Source organism: Dromaius novaehollandiae, chromosome 7 (genome assembly GCF_036370855.1).
Source record: "Dromaius novaehollandiae isolate bDroNov1 chromosome 7, bDroNov1.hap1, whole genome shotgun sequence".
In the NCBI taxonomy this organism is placed as follows: Eukaryota; Metazoa; Chordata; class Aves; order Casuariiformes; family Dromaiidae; genus Dromaius; species Dromaius novaehollandiae.
The window spans coordinates 38,475,543-38,496,745 of NC_088104.1; the positions used below are offsets into that span (position 1 = coordinate 38,475,543).

The window sequence follows — 21,203 nt, forward strand, 5'->3', positions numbered from 1 at the left end:
TGACCGGATTTCTGATCCCTTCCCTATACAGGGATGCTCATGCGACTTCAGTGACGATCACCTCAAGACTCATCCAGTAAAGCAAAACCCATTAGATGGAAAAAAGCTGTGATAACTGCCTCTTATTTCACCTTCCTCATCCTTACACAGTAAGGGAAGAGTTAATAATACGAAAGAAGAGAATTAGCAATGTCATTATGTTTGGAAAGCTCTCTCCCATATTCTATTTAGGTGAGAAAAGCAAGACTTGGCTATTCCCTGCTACACACTTAGATTTATGTCACAAGCATTTTATTACTATTTATAACAATGACTCAGTAGACACTTTTAAAGTACGATGATGCCACAAACTGAAAACACTCCTATATCTGTGCTCACACATTTCTCCAAAATTAACAAGTGTGGTATCACATAGCACAGACTGAGGCTATGGGGAGACACTGCAGATCGCAGCATGAACTCCAAGCGTGAACGCTTCCTCAAGGTCCCCATGTCTTACTCTGTCAGCTCTTCTTTTCACATACACTTATACACCTTGCCTACACACTCATACATTGGTCTGAAAAACACGCCATCAATTTATTAACACCATGATACTAATAAAGCCTTATGTTCTTTTAGTCCCAAATTCCAGAAGCAACCAGTTTTAAAGCCCTCATAATGGTGGGTGCATCAGAAGCTCAAGAGGAATCTGTTTTCTTTTTAACCCAGGGAAAAACTTGACCATCTTTCTTTAATGCTATCAACCTGGAAGCTTGACAGTAAGGATTAAAAATTGCTCTTTCCTTCCCACTTGGTTATTGGAAAGGCTGTGAAAGGCAATCAGTCTTGTGAAGCCACACTTCACAGTCTGCATAAAAATGCCATGATTCCCACTCCTCTCCCCAATCTAATTGAAAGTGCATAATATCACACAGCTGGGGAAAAGTAAACTGTAAACATACGCAATATATCATGCTATCATACAAAACCTCTTACTAATAGGCACTTGATGATCAGCGGGATCAAAAGGGATCTGAAAACAGAGACCATTTTTGCCACAGTGTAAGAACTTTTCCTGAGCGCGAGGCAAAAACACTCTCTCAGCAGTGCAGGAATTGGACTGCAGCCGATTCATTCATTCTGTTTGTGAAATATGGACTTTTCTTTAATGATTTCTTTTTGACTGCTGCCTTGCATAGATGCTCTGGGGGCACTACTGGAGGAAAGCTTTTTTTTAGCTAGGAGGAAATCCATGGCTTTCCACTCAGTAATACAGGTTATTTGGGCTTCTGAACACCCCACTTCTACCCCCTCCGAAAAAAAAGAACAACTGCCAATGCATCTTTGTTTTTAATGCCAGGTGGTAATATTACCTGTCCCCAGGAGTCTGTGGGTAGTGCTGCTTGTTTATTTTTGCATATAATCCTTCCAAGTGCTCCCTCTCCATTGGTGTTGAAGCAGCATCACGTGGATATACAAAGGTTTCTGCTACTGCTGGTGATGATGGCCTGTAGATGCTTGCTGCTGGATAAGCCTCTCGGAAGTGATTTACTCTGGCGTAATTTGGATCCACGTCGTCGTCGTCAATGTCAGGTCCTCCAAGGCCGGTAGAGTACTCAACCAGGCCTCTCACTTGCTTTTGCCGTAGCTCCTGATGCTTTGCACCAATCCTAGCAGCGAGAAAGAAGCAACAAACACGCAGTTGGATCTACTGCAGCAATGGGCCCAAAGCCTGATTCATCACGCAGACCTGGAGCACCAACCCTGAACATAACTGTTCAGATTTTCCAGTACAGTGCGAAACCAGTGCCAGGTAAAACAAAATGGTGCACATGGCGATTTTGTTGTCTATCTCTGACAATCACCTTTGCAACCAAGGCAAGTCATCATTCTGATGAACCAAAGTAATGCTGAGTATAGGGCGGCTTTTCACAGGTGTGTACAGTTTTAATTCTACGCCTGCCCTCCACTTTGCAGTTAGTATTTTAGGATTACACCTCCTCAAAAGGTCTGTATTTAATCCGTGCCAAAACTTATATATCTAACCTAATCCTGAAACTTTTCATCTAAATTAGCCAATAAAAAATACTACTGCCCCTTGGTCACTTGACCCACCCAGATTCTTCTAAATAAATTAACTTATGAAAAGTGGATTAAACATGAACATAAATGCAGGGATGACACAGTTGTCTGAAATTGAAGGACCAGAGTCAATTTGCTGAAGATTTAATTTTAATTTTTATTTTTTTAGTTTGGCTACATAAATGGGGAAATCATGCCTCGTTATAAAGCGGATACGGACAAAGTAAAACAGTGAAGAAATTAATAGAAACCTGACAGAGATGAATTGGTACATATAAGTGAATTAAAGACTATTACTGGCAGTACTCCACTGCGATAAAGCCTTAAGTGGTATTACAAAATGCTGCTGCTAATCAGGGCCATTGTGTAATCACTTTGGAATAGTAAAACATATTCAGGTAAATTTCAAACTCAGCTGATCTTCAATGATTCAACATTTACTCTGGCAAAAAAACTTCAGCAATGTTTGATGAGCAGGCACTGTCTGCTGACTGCTCAGCTGCTCTTCAAGACAGCATAATTAAACGCAGTGAGATGGAGCAGGCAGAATGCTGACCACAGTATGTAATAAATAACATTTACAGACGATAATGAAGCGCAGAGGAAAGAAAATGAAGAATGGAAGACAGATGCACACAGGCAGTGACTGACAGAAGTCAACGTGCACTCTTGACTGCATCTGAAATACAGCAGCATCTCCCCGCGCTGCGACATAAAAGTGTAGAAGGAACAGTATAATTTGTACTACAGAAGAGTAAGTACCCCCAGTAAAACATAATGGGTTCAGGACTCTGGATAGTGAAAAATGAAGATGTTCTGGAGAAAGTCTGGAAGATGAATGGAGAAAATGGTGCCTTTAAGAAACAGATGAGCACACTGGGAGCTTAGCGCTGTTGATCCAGTCTGTCAGACAGCAGCTATTAACTGGAGAATGTGATTGATACTGTTTATGTTGTTTCATTAACATTTATTTTGATGATACAATTCTAATTATTTTTCAAGTAATTTGTAACTAAAAAGATTCACAAATAATTCTAATCAGAACATGCCTTTTTATACATATACTTGCATACATTAATGTACATCATGCAAGCTTTCAAGTGACGCCTTTCCCTTTTCTGTGCTAGAGCATATCTAAAGGTGACTCTAAGTAAAACGACTAGTTTTTAATGCTTAAAATGTAGTCATACTTTATAGTGGGCTGAGCCTGCACATGATACAAGGGCTTTGACAGTCAGAGAGGGTGCCCACTCTCCACTCTGTCTTTCCTCACCCTTCTCCTCTCTAAATATTTTACTATAAAGACTATATGAGAGAATATCATCTTCCTAAGACCCTTTTTCTGCTTTTCCCCAAGTCTCTGATCACAGTCCAGTTAGTACATTTTCTTTAATTTTTTAAAATATCATTACATTAAGGATTGGTGGGTACTTTTGATCCACTACGGGACGGTAAGAAGAAATAAGCTACAATCCATCTATATCCTTAAAACTCTCTCAGGTTTCTACACTTAGGTTTCTTAAAAATTTGCTTCCTCCTTGTTCTTTCCCTGAATTTCTCTTCTCCGCACAATCTCCCCTCCTCCTTCTGCAACCTCCACTCCACGTCTCTGGTGCCCCGGGTGTCCATGCCCCACCACCACTAGCTTGCGTTGAGCGGCCGGCGCGGCTCAGGACAGGCGCCGTCAGCGAGCGCAGCCTCCCGCGGGGAAGGCAGTGTCTTGGAGAAGCGGCGGGCTTCAAAGGGAGCCTTGGAGTCTGCACACTTCTGAGTCTATCTACAAGGGAGATTTTAGTGGGGAAGCCTATGGAAGACATGGCCTGATGTCCATAGATGACAAATTCAGTTAGTAAGGCACATATTCTCTCATTTTACTGCAATTGCACTGGCTCAGCTGGCTAATGGCTGATGGCTTCTTGCGATGGCGAGAGTTTAATGGCATTTGCAGAACGATGCGACATACACATTATCCTTTGTAAGGCCAATGGTGGCATTGGGAGGGACCTGGGTAAAAGTCATGCATGTATTCATAAAGCAATGGATAATGGTGTGGGGAGAAAGTCAACGCTGAGGAGCTATATAAGAAAACAGAAAGTGAAAAGCAGTGGTCAGCTTTCATTTCTACCTAAACCACAAACCACTGTCGGCTAATGAGTAATTAGAGAGCTGCTGAAAGTATGCAAAAGCCTTTAGCCTCCAAGGGTTCATGAATAAAGATAAAAGAGAGATCATGCAGCAGGGACCGGTGGAGGGAGCCAGTCTGCCCAGCTCCGCGTGTAACACATCACGTTCATCATCCACGGAAAGGAATTTGGGGCAAAATTAGTACCTGGCCCTTCCACGCTAAACCCAATCTTCCCAGGTAGCTCATTGCCTGAGAGCACTCACTGTACCGCAGCGACAGGGGTGGATTTCCATTGCAAATAAGGCCTCAGACATCAATGAAGCCGGGAGGGAGGTCTACACTGCTGATTTCCATCTTTTATACATAAAGGGACTTCAAGAGAAACCCTCTTGCAGCAAGATTAATATTTTACAAGTTCCACATGGGATTATGTTTAGAAATGTAAAAACGAAGGCACTATCTTTGTTTAAAAAAATTCACACAAATAGCTGTTAGCTTCTGCATCTCATAACTGTCAGCTGGGTAGTCCTTGCCTCTGAATATCCTGTTTTTTTCCTGCTAAAAATGCATACAGCAGTTAGACATTGCTGCTGCCTTTGAGATGAACTCTGAAAAAGCACTGATTATTTGAACGTCCTTAAAAACCTGGGAAACAGTGGAGGGCTTAACCCTCACCTAGTGATTAAAAGAAGCCTAACAGACTTTGGTGGAGGAATAGATCATCTGAGGTAAAGGCTTCATGGCACACAGCAGGGAATTTCTACAGGTGCAGGTGGGATGGTACAGGGTGGAGAAATGGGAAGATGTTGCATTTCAAGGAATGGTCTTCTCACATGCCAGTGCAGAAAGCGTGGCACATAGTCCCAAGAAGAGTTGCAACAGCTTCTCAGAAAATGACGAGACAAAATGTTCTTTGGACCAATACATCACCTATCCCCTAGGAATTTGAGACTTTGAAGGCAAAAGAGCAGTGCAGAACAGCAGCATCACGTGCATCTTGCTTTCATGTCTGACAGTGAGAGTAATTTGTCCCGCTATCAATACTGGTATATTCTGCACAACAAAAGCTGGAATTAGGTCACCACAATTTTCTTTTGTTCCTGTGAATAAGCGTAGCTTCTGCAACTTCTCCTTCTGAATGCAGCCTTCAATTGCTTGCACTATTATAAGTTGAACCTGCTCAAGAACAATTATTTCCGTTCTATATTATACCGACCAGTCAATACCAGGTTATGTGAATTTCTTGAAGATCAATGTTTCATCTTTTCAACGTTGCTATTATAATTGCATTAATATTTCTTGTTTCTTTCTCACTCTTCCATGGAAATCTATAAAATTTGCTCAATGATCTCTCTTTTACCCTATTTTTCACTTCAATCCGAATGCTCAAATATACAGAAATAAACTGTCAGATGGTCAGTTTCTTTCTTTGTTTTCCTGTCCTTCCATGCCTTCTCTTATGGTTTTCACCTTGGAAGTTTCTTTACATTTTTCTTAAGTTTTAAATGCCCTCACTGTATATCAGCATCATGTTTTCACCCAGTTCTAACGCAATTTTTTCTTTAACGCATCCCAGTAAGTGCCCAGGAAACCTTTACTGAGGTGTGACAAAACGCATGCCCTTTTCCTGCCATCACTCGATAACGCTCTGCCAACCCAACTACGCAGGCCAGGTCTGCTACACCCCATCCTATTCCTCTGCCATTTCTGCACTTTCTCTCCTAAATCTGAAACAGCATTATAGTATATGTATTTATTCCCCATTACAAAAAAAAAAAAAAAAAAAGAGCTGCCAAATCAACACAAGTATCACAGCAATCAGTTTACAGTTATTAAGAACGCGCAATAACCACAAGGGAGCCCAAAACTGGAGCCCCACAGGATGGGTCTGGTTAAACAACTGGTGCCAATTTGTGACAATAGATAAAATGTCACTCAGCACCACGACACTGGCAGTGAAACCAGAGATGAGGAGAGGCACAGGTCACCATCTGAACAATTTAGTGTAGCAGTAAGGTTTCCACAGACTTCCTGATGAGGGAAAGGGAAAAGAAAAGCTCACACAGAATGAAGGGAAGTTAGATATATTTCCTTTCGGGTATCCCGTATCAATCCTCCTCGCTTTCTTCCGCCACCTGAAAACCAAGCTCTGCAGTCAGATCACTGCACGACAACTACATCAACTTCCCTTAGCCGTGTTTCTGTAATAACACAACCTTTTCACACAGGCAGCTGGACGGCAGACGACACACAAGTGCTGTATCAGGCAATGCCCTTTTGATTTCCTGTGACCCATCTCTTTTTTTGTTAGCATCTAAACACATATCCTATCTAAATCCTATCTGCTGCTTTCAAGATCCACTAGCTATCACCACAACCCTTCTCTACAACAAACATTTTCAGGAAAAAAATGCAGTCCTATAAAATATATAACCTCAATAAAACTACAGGCAGCATTCTCAAACACGTTGCATCCAATTTTTAGAAGTCAAATGAAGACAAGCATCCTATATGCCTAAGGTACTTCGGAAAGTAGGGCATGGTATTTTGCAAACGCTACGCTACGACTCAAGTACAGTTCGGCAGCACAGCACCAGAGGTGTACGTCAAGAAAACGCTCCTATTTATCATTCCCATAATCTTCCAATCTGATATATTCAAACAAATCATGGGCACTGATTTCTCATGTACCACCCCATGAAAGGATGCATAAACCTAGACTACAACTGCCACAAAAGGGTTAACAGCCCAACGAGCTCCTCTCCAGCTGCAGCTCAGAGCTCAGACACACGATTGAGTTACTGTGGCTTAACAAGTTATTGTGTTTCTGCTGAGCTACTGTCAATGACCACATATGTATTCGCCGCCTGCGACAAACACAATGTAAAACGCTTTAGCTTGACATCAGTGACAGAGATACTGACAGGCACAAGCTGCCTTAAAATACTGCCGCTCCAGCGGAGCGAGGCGGCTGCGGGGAAGGATAGGGACCACCGCAAGAAAACTCCAGAATGAAGGAGCCGAGCAGGAAGCGACTTACAGCGCAGACCCAGAAACGCCTGCAGAGTGGAACGAGGACTAGGAAAGGCAATGCAAGCTATTCTTCATCTCTTGCCCCACCGGGCCAAAGCGGGGAGGGGTGGCTAGGTTGGGAGGGAGAAAACGCTGAAGCCTCTAAAACCGTTCTCACTGAGGGAGCTGCAGGGCAGCGCTTCACACCCAGGCAGAGTTTCCGACGCAGAAGAACCGCCCCAAAGAGGCCCGGGACGAGGGACGCGCAGCCTGTACCGAAGCTGCTGGACCTCCCCTCCCTCGCGCTCCCCGTGAGCTCCGGGGCAGCCTGTTGGCTCGAAGCCGGGCAAGAAATGCCTCTGCAGAGGGCCTCGGGCAGCCTGGGCGCAGCCGTGCGGGGCAGAGCCCCTGGGCGGGCGGACCCGAGGCAGCTCTGGGGGACAGCCCCACGGACACCGGCGCGAGGAGCACCACCCCGGAGGTGGCCTCAGCGGGGCAGGAACGTGGGCTGCGGCAGGCGTGATCTGAAATTTGCTCCAACCCACAAACTCCAGAGCTGGTGGTGGGAACCCTGCTGTCACCACGCTTTCAGGCAGCAAGCATTACGCAGACAGCCAAGCACCTGAAGGTACATTTGCCGTTTCCAGATGCCTCAGACACCCTTTAGTCCAACTTTTTCTAGCTATTTACTGAAGCACCTTTTCCCAATACTTCCTGCGAAGCCGTTACAGCTTCAGCCGTATCCACTAATCATACACCCGTACGAAATACCTAAGCAATTCCTATTCACTAGATGATGATGTTTCTTTTTTCCATTAGCTGGAAGCAGAACATGCTCTGTTTACACCTCGAGACCGGCACAACCTGTAGCACGCACAGCCGGGGTGCCAGCCAGCACCTGCAAGGAAGCCAGGAAGCTGCATTTTTACTTGCTGCCCTCAAAAGTAAGGGCAGCCCTTCGGCAGAGATAGACTTCAAGGTCTACTGACAGCACCGAAATTGTTCAAGGGATTCAAGAAAGCAGGCAATATATTATTTTCCTCTGACTTTCCAGAGAAAGCAGAAGCGTGATACAAAATTTTTTATTTCCTATGTACCAACTGTGTGCTCAGTACTGAGCAGAGCACAAAGAATGACGTGATTTGAACCCCAAGGTGCCAACCTACGTAGAGAAATGCCACAATCAGACAGAAAATACATGTGGTGACCAAACAATGTATTTCACAGAGAATGGTTCAGGGGCCTTGTTTTATTCTTAGGATGAATACAGCAAAATTCCTTGTACGGTGGGTTAAAAGCACAGACTTTATGGAAGAGCAAACAGATGCATGAATAAGCAAGATGCTTGGTAAGTCAAAGAAAGATGTTCCTGGGGGAGAAGGAAGCATTGCAAGCAAAGATAAAATGTGCAACAGAAATAAACAGGGAGGGAGCCAAAGGTCTTCTAGGATAATTTCTATTGTTTGCCATAAGAGGAGCAGAATAAGATCAGGGAAGTGAGTGTGTGTTTGTGTAAGCAGTTTGAGGTGTACCTAAATTGCAACCCCTCCCTCTCCCCCCCAAAACCCAAAAGACCTGATGCTTTAGGTTAGAAATCATTGAGATGCTAAACATTTTTCCACTCATTTGGTTGTTTCTTGTGAACAGCAGAATAAAAGCTACTGCACTGCATTTTTCCACTCATGTGACTCTCCCTGAGATCTACATACCGCAATGATTACTCAATTTACATCTGATTTAGTATCTTAATACTTCAACTGTGATTTTACATAACATTTCTGCTTTTGTCTCTCATTTACCTAATTCATACATATATTGAGTAACGGGTTGTCTAGGGGAAAGCAGCCTATTTCTGCAGGAGGTCACTTAGATTTCCATTGGGTTTAATGTTTTAATTCCTTCCTAGCTGCTAGCAAAATATATTTTGGTAACTAAAATATTGTATTTTCATTCATTTACATAATAGTGGACTGGATACATCCTGCTTTCAGATATTCATAAGCCATAATCACTGATGGGAGTGGGTATATTTCACTTGAATATCTGAGGAGATAATTTCAGTCCAGTGCTTTTAATTTTATTTCATAATTGTTGTTCAGACAGGCATGGTCCATAATGCCATTAACAATCTTACTCAAATCTACATCTTTTATCAGGAAAAGACTCATTTGTGTTTTTTCAACCATCATCTAGGAAAACTCAAGAGGCAAGCAGGTCTCATAGCTTAAAAAAAATCTTCCTCTTTTTGCCAGTAAATTGAGGACATCTGATATGGACTCATCAAGACTCAAACAATATCTAATTTAGTATTATCTTTCAGGGCATTCTGTTGGCGGCATATTTGTCAAAAACATCCTCTCCATAAGCTATGCAAGTGTTTGTTCATTTTATCTCATTCTGTTGTGCTAGATTTGAACAATTTCTCCCCCATAATTAGTATCTCTAATTGTAAATAAGAACAGAAAGAGTCTTGTAAATAAAAAAGGCATGCCACAAAAATTCCAGCCAGTAAGAAACTATGTAACTCGGGCTAAACAAAACAGATCTTACAACAAAAGCCTTAACTGGCCCAATGATAAGAAACATAAAGCATTGCCTGTTCTAGAGGTCTGCAGAACTACCCCACAGCTCCTGTGTAATGCTGAACTGACCAAAGCAGCTGCCCTTGAAGGCTTGTGAGCAATGAAACGAGGATGGAAAAACCTATGGAGATAGAGCTGTACTGACAGTAAAATTTATGTTTATGACAAACTGAACTCTTTCATACCACAAAATGAGGATTTTGCTGAAGGCCAAGTATGAGTTTGGGATAATCAAGACAGAGGTCTTAATACTCTTCCACTTCTTTCAGAACGGCAGGGAGTGATTACCAACTCAGACAGGATCCTGCCCTCTAAAGGAAATCTCGGCTCTAATAAAGTCAGTACATTTTATTCCCCATGAACTTTCATGAGAGCAGGACTTTACCCTTGCTGTACAGTCTCAGAAAGTTTCTGTACATCTCTGTTCATAGTTGTACACCTGGGTAAAACTCAGCAGATTACTGAAAGCCAATTATCACCCCAATTATATTATATGCTGTATTTTGTTATATTATATTTTCTCTATTCATAACTATCCTGAGTTATCTTTTTAAATGACAGTATCATAGAGAAACTTAGGTTGGAGGGGACCTCTGAAGATCACCCGGATCAATCTCCTCCTGAAAGCAGGGCTAACTGCACGGTTAGATCAGGTTGCTCTGGATCTCATCAGCAGGATGTTCCTTGTTTCGTGACAAGGCAGATTACATAGTGAAATCGTTCCAGGTTTGACAAAATTATTTTTTTAGCAACTTTCAACTGAGACTTACCTTCTGAGGCCTTTAAGAACTTCAGGCTCCTCTTGCAAGACGGCCTCGTGTCCCCAGGGACCTGGCAGACCACAAGTAAGGATGCTGCAGGCCTAATTCTGAAAGGCAGCTTCCAGGTTTTTCTTATGGCCTTATTGATTTTGGAGTAGGCCAAGAGCTGACCTCCATTCAGTACTGCACTGAAGAAATCCCTAGACCAGATTAGCCTGTCTCCTAGAAAGCACTCTATGACCCAGGCTGGCTAGTATATTGGCAAGCTTCACTGTATTCATGTGGCCTATAAAAAGTTTCTAACAGCAACATTTCTGTTTTACAGTGTCATTTTTTTAAAAAAATCAAACAACAAAACTCCCAAACACACAGAAAAGCATCACGCATTGGCACATTAATGCACGAAAGCGCCAGGCCATTGCCACCGAGCTGCTCTGACCTTTCGGCTGGCAGGTGGCACAGTCTTTGTAAACCGGTCTCCGGAGCAAAGCGAAACCGCTGCCTCAACGAAGGGCAAATCAAGGACATTACATGGCTTGGGTGAAACTTGGGGTATTATTTAGAGCGCAAGGCTATGATACCTGAAGAGTACTGCATCCAACAGCCTCTGATGGCTTGAATAGTATTGCGATAGTGAAAGAAAAAGACCAATCCCACGTGACATCCAGTTTTTTTCAATTCTGAATGTTCTTGAGCTAGGACATTCTGGGATCAACTCCCAGCCTACCACTGTCTTAAACGGTCCTCCGCTGGCGGATTAGTCACACGAAGCAGCTCAGAAACTGCTGATCCTAAACGCCATGTCACAACCTGTGAAAGGCAGTTGAGAACTGTCTATATCAGCTACTCATAACCAAATACCAGTCTCTCAGTGTTCAGCGGTAGGCTTTCATTACATGTTCTGCTATGCATAGCAGCAGCGGATCTAAAATGAGAATCGTTCAGAATCAATGGGTTGGGATTAATCTGTCCTCCTGTCCAGTGCAAGTGCTGCCACAGTAATAAACAGAAATCTGATAACTTCATACTGTCAGCACAAAATGAAACTATGACCTTGACCTGTGCAACATCATCCAGTAATTTTTCATAACTTCAACATACCGTACTACACTGCTATGATCTAATAAGAATCTAAAAGTAATTAACTGGAATTTTTGAAAACTGAAGCCTTAATCAAATATGTATTCTTATCAGGGTTTCAAGCCAGCAATAAATTGGGACATTTAAAAAACTGGGATCTAATCCAATCCGTGATCTGATCAGGGTTCAATGGTTATAATAAATTGGGAGTATTAAAACTGGGATCACATCCAGCACTTTATTTTGTCTAAACCACAGGACCTAGCTGTGCTGCAAAGTCAGGAATATTCAATGAACAGATACGCCATGTTGGATTAACCCTTAATAAATAACGATACACGAAGTCAGGAGTCCCCAAAACACGTGGTTCCGTGCAGAGCTGACTGGTGAGAGGAGCAATTACCAACATTTGATCGGAAATCAATATGAACTATAAACAACCATAAAAATACTTTCAGACTTGGCAAGACCATAACACAGGCACAAAAGCTACATGGGTTTGTTAACAACGTGCACTTGTATGTGTGCACTTTAAGATGTATTACACATTTAAAAATCATACTTCTGTTTTAGTAACAGTCTGAGTTTCAACTTTTGTTCTAAACAATTTGGCTTTTGTACCATACTGCCATGGACGCAGCTATTCTTGTTTTCATTTTGATTTCCAGTAACAAACATATTCTTTGTAATTAAATATAACAAAACAAATGCTGACAGAAAAGGAATATAGTTTTGCTCACAAGTATGCTTGGTCTCTAAATGTATTTTGTAAATGTAAATGGTCTCTAAATGTTTTTATTTCTGTAAATGCATTCTCTTCGTACAGGGATCTCACAGCTGCAAAATTAAATCTCTGTTTGCCAAATATCAAAAACATATGAATTGATTTTAACTATGGGAACAGGCAACAAGCACCATAGCTGATAAGATGAGAGAGAAGCTTTCCTCAATTTCTGGAAGCTTTCCGAAAAAGTAAAGGAAACTCAGTCTTTAATATAAAAACTGAAACCATTTAATTTACTCAAATTTGAGATTCACTCTTACTAAAGCATTCAGTTCAGACATTCAGGAAGCAAGGGCCAGATGTTCCTTCTGCTTCCCTAACTCTCTATGTAAAAATTTAATACTATTTTAAAAAAATTCCTCAAGTAATTCCAAAAAGGAGTACAAAATGAAGACCGATTTAACAAAAAAGCTACTTCTCCTATGAACAAGCACAGAGTATTATTATTATTATTTTTACACAGAGTGCCTCCATATTCACCAATTCATATGTTACTTATAAAAATCACTCCATTTTCAATAAGGCGCTTCATTTTGTGAAGTTTTATACTAACATCAAGAAAATGTTCAACTCCGCTGGAAAAGAGACTTTGGTCTCAGCAGGAATATTCCAGTAAAATAATCCTAAACAAACAGGAAAAAATTGTTTTCTTTCAATTGATAGTCACTGTATTTGCATTTGAAAGGCAAACAAATTATTATGTGTAAAACTCAAATGCCCAATATATTTATCTAGTTTGTTTTACAATGATTTTCAAAGGTTAGAAAATTAAAAGGCAACCCCATGTGAGTGGGAAAGACATGGGGGAAGGGAGGAAGAGAAGTCTTGTTTTGAGGGAAAGAAAAGCGAGAATCTCTTCCAGTATTTAATAATGTAGCGAACATCTTGTTGTTAAAATGATAAATTCTGAGTAATTTATACGGAACACACTAAAAATACAGATTTGAGTCAGCTTGATCAAAATAAACCTCAGACATGGCATTTGCTTTTTCCTTTTATGGGCAGATTCTAGACCTTTGGAGCCCATGTTTTATTACAGCCAAACTCTTTGAAGCATGAACAAAATGATGAGTTTATTTAAAACGGGGCCTCAGTCCAATGAACCACTTGACTTCTGTCAGGGAGGACAAACCACCACCTCAGAGAGTTATATCACAAGTTAAGTTAGTCCTCCTAAGCCATCTCTGCCATGAAGTCCTGACTTTCTCCGGGAAAACGTCAGGGATGTCACATTGCTGTGGCACAAGAGAAAGGGAAGGGAGGTAGGGGGAGAGGGAGCAAACTGAGAAATGTAGAGGAGGTGCTGACTTCATATTCAATTGGACACAGATAAGGCTATTACTAAACAAGGAATGCCTAACATCCTAAATTCCCCTTAACTATTTGGAGCCTGCAGAAGTAGCAGTCACACAATAAAATCCTGGCTTTGAAAAGAAAGGAGACCTGGCGCTGAGGTCTGGGACAAATTCCTAGCCTCACAGGGACTTTTTAGGAACCTGGACAAGCAGCTGCACATCAGATTCCCACCCACGGGACACTTTTTCTGCCAGATTTTGTCTCTTCCACCTAAATTGTAAGTGCTCAGTGTCAGGTCCAAGCTTCCCTGACAGCAGCTAGCACAACGACAGCCTGCTCTTGGCCGGGACTGCTAGGAAATACAAGCAGCAAGAAAGAGCGATGTCAGCATTTCAGGGCAGGACGTGGCGCTGCGGCAGAGGACTGCAGCTACAAGGGAGCACAGAGAGCAGGACTGAAGGCGTGGAATGGAAACAGAAATCACTAGGCTGGAGAAATACAAATTTTATTTTCACTTTTTAAAGGTTCAGATCTGCAATGTGGTGGCCCACAAAGGGGTAGCCAGGCAAATCTGTGCTGTGGGCTACTGTGCAGCAAGTCCAATCCTTCTGGGAAGCACCTGCACTCCAGTGGAAGTGCTGTCTGCTCTGTCTGCATACGCCTACTAGCTCTAACACCTTCTGGATGTGTCAGACTTGTTGCACATGCACTGTGCAATTCCTTCCCTGCGCAAGCAGTAAATCCAACCTACTCAGAGCATAAGGGACTTCTGTTCATGCAGCACACCTACACGAGGCCTGATGTTTCCTGTCAGTGCCAGAGCCCCTGAGCTTGCACTGCAGAGTCGACCCGTAATTGTGCAGTGAGCACATCCGACATTTCTGCATGACTGTAAATCTTGTCAAAGTTTTTGGAAGAAAAAAGGCTGCATCCAGGGAAATACAGATTTGTAGCAGGCTTACCCCTGGAATTTTGTGAGATATTATTGTTCCTATCCCATACCAGTCAAAAAACACTTTGCAAAACTCGAAGAGATGGCCTTCCCCTGTAAACTGGAAGTGCACTTCCTACTGAAAAATATTTCTTGGCTGAGATCTTGGAACAGTATTTTTGTTTTTTTGGAGACCTGCCAAGTATATAGTGCATGCAAAACCAACCTCCAAAACCATGCGAGGTCCACAGCTGCTAAGATGCTGAAATGCGCTTAATCATTAATCCTGTCACACCCTGCCCAAAAATCAAATACTCTGACCTCTTCCACTAGTGCCCGAAATGGACAGCTCAGCCTCTGAAAAAAACTGTCAGATGAAAAAGCATGGGTACTGGTTAGTATGACAGATCCTGAAATATTTAGGCAGTCAGCATTTAAGAAAACCGAAATTTAAGCAAACAAGCTGAGTTGAATTGAGGACCTGAACAAAAACTACTTATATAATTATTCTTGAAATGATAAAGTTAAATACATGTTTAAGTTGTTTTTAAAAAAGTTAGATGTTAGAAAATAAATCTGTATTTTGTTCAAGCTGTAAAGTACAGGATTTGTTCATAGATATCAGGGGACAAAACATCCTACATTGCTATCAACAGTTCTGTAGTCTACTTGTTCTACTACTACATTCTTGGTAGTTTTAAAATGAACTGATGTCACTCTCAAAAAGAACAAATTTGAAAAATATGATGCCTATGCTCTAGTAAACTTCGGTGGAGCTTGGTTTTTATAAAAACCTGACCAAGTATGCAGAATTGCAGCTAGTGAAGTCACAGAAGCAGAAGATCTATGGTGTGGATGTGCTGCAAGGTTTTCTTTGCCAATATGTGCATTAAAATCTTGGACTTGAATTACATTAGAGAATTACTGAGTCTTGGGACAGAGCTATAAAACTTGTCATTCCTGAGCATCATCACTAGGTGAACAGTCAACAACACAGCAAAGAGACTGAATTCCCACTAAATCAGAACACGTTTCCTTCAACGGATTTTCTTCAATCGCCCAAATAGTTTTTGCCCTTATGCGAGAACTGGCTACATTATATAATTTTTCTCGAGGAAAGATAAAGTCTCTTCTGTCTTATGACCAACAGCTCAAGCAGGGTTGAAGAGTCAGCCTGCAGATAGGCTTATGTGGGCAAACATATAAATATCCTCTTATTTTATTTAGAAAGCCGAAGCGACTTGCTTGTATTTACAGTATATGCTGTTGCATTGCTTTGGGGATAGTGTAAGGAAATTTTCTCCTCCTCTCTTTCTTTCTTTTTTTTTTTTTCTTTTTTTTTTTTTTTTTTTGATCCCAAGAAGATATTTGATCCCAAGAAGAATTACCTGATGGAAAATAGGGTGATATTTCTATTCTTGTGCATTATGAAAGAAGAATCAAATAAGTGAGTTAAAAATATCATCTCAGTTCATCCACTTCTCAACACACCTGCTGTTCTCCATTTCAGCATCAAACTCTTCCAGGTCAAAACTGAAATCATTACTAGAGAAACCAGAATGATGAAGACATTGAGCTGCCAGTTTCTAATGCAGTGTTACCAAGTTACTGTCAATCAGTGGCTGAGATTTTTTAAAAAAGCATTCAACGCTAAAGAAATATTAAGAACAATTATCTGGTGTCCAATTGGAACGTTAGACCTCTAGACAGAAGGGTTCATTCCTCGCAGCCTGCCAACATTTTAGTAAATGACACTGGCCCTTTAACAGATGGGATACATGCTTCTTAGCTTGCCAGGATCCTAATAAAAGACACTGGCTTCTTTAAAATGAAGGACACATACCTCTCAAATTGCCAGTATCCAAATTGGGAGTCAGCAGTTTAAAATAAAGGCACTCATCAATCTGGCAAAATCAGGGATGCGATATAAGAATTTTAAAATAAGCGGTACAAAGTTTCTGCTGACATTATTTAACTGGGATGAACTAAATGCTGAAACTTTGGCTAACCATATCCAGGAGTAGCACTGCAGCAACTGGATACTTTACTAGCTTTTGAAATGAGTAGAGTAAATATCAGCAGCAGACTTCAAGGGTTGGGATTTGGATTTGTTCTTTATATTAAGATCGGACCTATTAGCTGCAGTCACAAGGCTGACCATGCAGTGCACGACCCGAACGGCAACAGGGCATCTTTCCGCTGGGCACTGACCAAGAGTCCGAGGGCTGGCCTGTGTGCCAGTCCATGCGCTGAGGGGGCACATTGCCTGCCCAAGGGGAGCCGCAACATCTACCTCCTTCCCCTCTCCAGGAGCAGGGCACTCCCGTGAGGGAAGGAGACCCCCAAAAGCTTTCCCCATGGCCCAGTAACCCATATTACTACAGCTTGGAAAGTCTTACAGCAACTGCAGAAATCTCGAGAGCCAGCAGCGTGGGGTCATTAACTTTTCTGACAGAAGCCAGCCGAAAGGATCAAAGACCCTCTTTGGCATGCCATGAATGACACCTGGATGAGTTGGGGAGAGGAGTTTGCTGAACCTTGTCAGCACTTACAAGTTCTGCCCAGTTCCTGAAGGGCAGACACGGGGGAAAGCAGAAAACTATAAATTCTCTTTGTCTGGAAAGATAATGAAGCTGTTAAGATTGGGCAGGGGAAGGGAGTATTTTATGAGCAAGACAGAGAAGCAGGGTTATTTACACCAGTGGTTCTTCAGAGCGCACCTCGGAAACGCGCACAGCGGGCAGGCGTCCAGCAGCGCCTGTGCGCCTCAGCTTCTCGCCCTCCCTTGCCTCTGCCTGGCGACCGCGGCCTCTGACTCTTCGGAGTAATTTTAACCATTTGAACATGCTTTCTTCCTACTGTTGCTGGGCCTACGCAGCATTTGTTGACTATTACTACAGCGTAGGGCTAAGCAGCAAACTGGTGCAGAAAAGAACATACCTAAATACGCCAGGAAGCTGCGCAGGCCCCTGCGCTGCCGAGGCCCCGCTGCTCGCGGGCACGCACTGGGCCTCCTCCAGCCAGGCACCGCTGTCCCCCGGGCAGCCCCTGGTTGGAGGTTTGTCATCTGGCGAACAAAGATGCTGACGCCGTTTACTCACCTTTCACGCTCATCTTTCATTTTCTCCAGTTCTTCTTCTTTAAGTACACCGTGCTTTGGACTCCCCTTCTGATCCGCTTTCCCACTTTTATCTTCTTTCTTCCTTCCAAATCTGTTTAAGATATCAAGGGAGGGTCAGGAGGAAATGATTACTAGAAGAACAAACAGTATTTATCTATCCAAAAACACAGAGATTTTAGGCAATCACAACACTGTGAGCTTTTATCTTGATCTCTCACGAATGTTGCACGTTGCAAAACACGTTACAAGTTTTAAATAGGCTATACGCACTATGAAGGGCTGCTCACAAATTGATTTGGACCCTGAGCACTGTTTGAAAGTTAAAAAAACCCAACCAAACAAAAAACCCCCTAAGCCTGCAATGCAAGGCACTGCAGGGCCAGACTATTATTAGTGCACATTTTAAAGTAGCTGAAGGTTCTTCTTACCACAGACCGGCTCGCTGAAAGTAATCTGCCGCGGCTGTGGTGCCAGCACACAGCCTGGGCCACATGTTCTGTTCTTATCATAACTGTTCTCACTCATAGCTGGTCTTAATTTAAGGATTTGTTCTTTTTTAAACTGAGGGTACAATCGGAATTAAAAAAAAATTGCTATATTCTGAATGTACAAACCTAGACAGTTCCTACAAGCTCCTTTTTAAAGGACTTCTTGGTTTGTCCCTCTGACTAGTAATACGCTATCATTTAATACTTAGGTGGTGAAAGTGCTCCAGAGGCCCCAGTCACGACTGGGGTCCCACTATGCTATACACTGTGCAAATATGCATAGCGTAACAGTCTGCTTCACACAGCCTGTAAAAGGTGACTAAACCGGGGAGCTACGCTGCATTTCTTATGGAGCTTCCCATGCAAATTAATGTGTCCTTCCATGCAAATCAATGATAACAAGGTTAAAAAAGTAATGATTTCTTCATTAAATATGCTATAGTGCCAACTAATTACTCCAACTCAAAACTGCAAACCCTTCTCTGAAAGTCTGCAGCATTGCCTGGGTGATCCTTCTTCACACCCCCCCCCCCCCCCCTTTTCTAATGTCAACTTAAACTGCCTCAGGTGGAACAGCTGAACTACTGTGCATATAGTTAAGCTGTAAATCATCGACTTCAGGTTTCTCCTCTGACCAAAGCAGAAATCTTGCAAATACTCAGTCAGTCTCATAAAGTAACGATCCAAATTTTTGGTGTATTGATTCAATAGCTCCAAGCCCGTGGTCAGATGAAGTTCTTCGGAAGCCTGCAACAAGTTTTTCAGACAATGAGAACTTGGTGATAGAGGGAACGACGGGCACGAGACAGACATGTAACGTTTGGCGCTAACGAGAAGAAGGGCAACGCTGCAAGTACTAGGCGTGAGATGCTTTATCATGGCTCTGCCACACGCGCTGGGCATAGAAAGAGCAGTGTCTCAGTGCACAGCTTTTCTTCCTTTTTCTTAGATGTGGCAATAAAGCTGGTGCCTGACACTCTTTCAGCGATCCTTTGATTGAAATACATATGTAGCTCATCTACAAACCATCTTCAATTCTCTTTCTACGGTCTCACTCATTTCAGTACGTCTGGCATGATAGCAGATACTTTCCATGCTTTTGCTTTCCCTGAAAAGAGCGCGATGCACTGACCGCACTGCTGGCTTCCGAGCGCTGGCAGTCCCCAGACTGACACGGGGCAAGAGCAGGAAGGTGCAGACTGTAAGAAAGAGCAGGAAGGGCTCACAGATTGAGACAACCCTGGCTTAAAACAAAAGCTAGATGAAATGTTGCATATATTGCTCTCCTCTTGGCCAAACGATAAATGTCCCTGGGATGAGCCCAGCAGGCTCCACCTGGAAACCCTCTGCTTCCTGCTCTTCGTGCCCGACGCAGAGGTCTCCTGGCAGTTCCCTCAAGAGAGGCTACATTAGCACTTGCATCTTGGTCCTAATCCAACTCCGGTACTGTGTTTATATTCAGTCTGCCTACTTTTCTCCCACAGTTTCAATTACGGTTTTGCAGAGTCTCATATTCGACCGTAGTATGTATTGATTTTGAAAACATTATTCTTGGGCATTTTGTATTGCTGCAGGGAGTTGAAGTTGGATATGTTGCATACTTGAGAGAAATACAAAAAAAAAAGATTTTACATCCCCTCACTTTCTAGTCTAGGTATTATTCCTTGCTTACCGAGGAAATACATTTTAAATAAAATAAAGTGGCAATTTTGATTGCAATAACTGCCAGCTTGACAACTGTCAGCAAAAATAGTGCTGTCTGCTGGTATAGCTAGCTGCTCTTGCCACAGATTGGCAAGTTCTAGTGTAATTATAAACCAGAACAGTGAGCTCGTCTTGATGCAAACAACTTTTGTTTTGTTTTTTTGCTATTTTTGGCTTCACATGGGATTTGTGCAGGCTTACAATATTCACCTGTTACACTAAATATATAGCATATAGCTCAAGGCTGGAAAAATGTTCAGATTTTTGGTCTCTTTTGCACATTATTAAATCCTAAAAATCCATTCCTTTTTTATTATTATTGCAATAGGTTTTGCAGCTCAACAAAAATCTCGCATAAACATTAAAAAAAAAGAATAGCAAAAATTCAACGCCGTTAAGGAAAGCAATACAGAGTACGCAGCACTAAACCACAAAAATCCAGCACCATCTCTGCCTGAATTTATACACCATGTCCTAAAATTTATGGTCTGTTCGCTGGCGAGTTCTAAATTACCACGGGCTTACAATGACGAAATTAACTTCTACCCACTGTAATTCTGCACAGTTTTGTGCGCTACAGGCTTAATGGTTCTCTACTGCTTATAGGACAAAACACAGGACAAAAAACAAACGGGAAGAGTGCTTGCCGTCCAACTGGGTTTGATCCTGTTTACACTGAAGTCAGTGAGAGGTCCACTACCACCTTCAATAAGGACAGGATAAAACAACTATATTATGGAATTAATCAAATTCATATTAAAATTCTATGAAAACTGAATGACTTTGGGACTTGAGGTTTCCAAATCTCCAGGCAACAAATAATTGGATTATGGTAAAATCTGCCTTTTATATTAATACTATTGACAGAAGAATAAAAATATTAATGAAAAATGTATAGCACATTAATTTTAAAAGGTCTGTTTTGCTGCACCGCACACAGTAAAGTTCTCTTAAGCTAGTATCTGACACAACTGTTACTCTTTGAAAACTTTATGCAGCAAATGAAGAATTTAATGAGAAGACCTGCAAATAAACGGATCGCTTGTATCCTCTCATTCTATATCCCTCTATAGGAGTTTAATTCAAGCAAAGTCACTGCTAACCATAATGACAGGAAAGAAATCCGTAACTTCCCAGGTTGTTTGAATGACTGCCCCAGGACCCCGATCACTCCCTGTAAGTGCCTGGGAAGTACTGCTAAAGACCTTCGAGTGCTAATACCCTTAGTAGACTTTTCAGTCGAGAACGTTAATAT

The 21,203-nt window shown here is 42.1% G+C and overlaps 1 protein-coding gene across 7 annotated transcripts in view; it reads right to left on the bottom strand.

Moving 5' to 3' along the window:
* PARD3B (par-3 family cell polarity regulator beta) overlaps nucleotides 1-21,203 on the bottom strand; it is a 432,959-nt gene that overhangs the window by 81,412 nt on the left and 330,344 nt on the right. For 5 of the 7 annotated variants that reach the window (XM_064515262.1, XM_064515259.1, XM_064515260.1 and 2 more), the window contains 2 exons: nucleotides 17,737-17,847; nucleotides 1,356-1,652 (listed from right to left, as the gene is read on the bottom strand). In XM_064515262.1, the coding sequence (XP_064371332.1) occupies nucleotides 1,356-1,652; nucleotides 17,737-17,847 (408 nt within the window). The remainder of the gene's footprint in view (nucleotides 1-1,355; nucleotides 1,653-17,736; nucleotides 17,848-21,203) is intronic. The other 2 variants (XM_064515264.1, XM_064515263.1) reach the window with 1 other exon arrangement.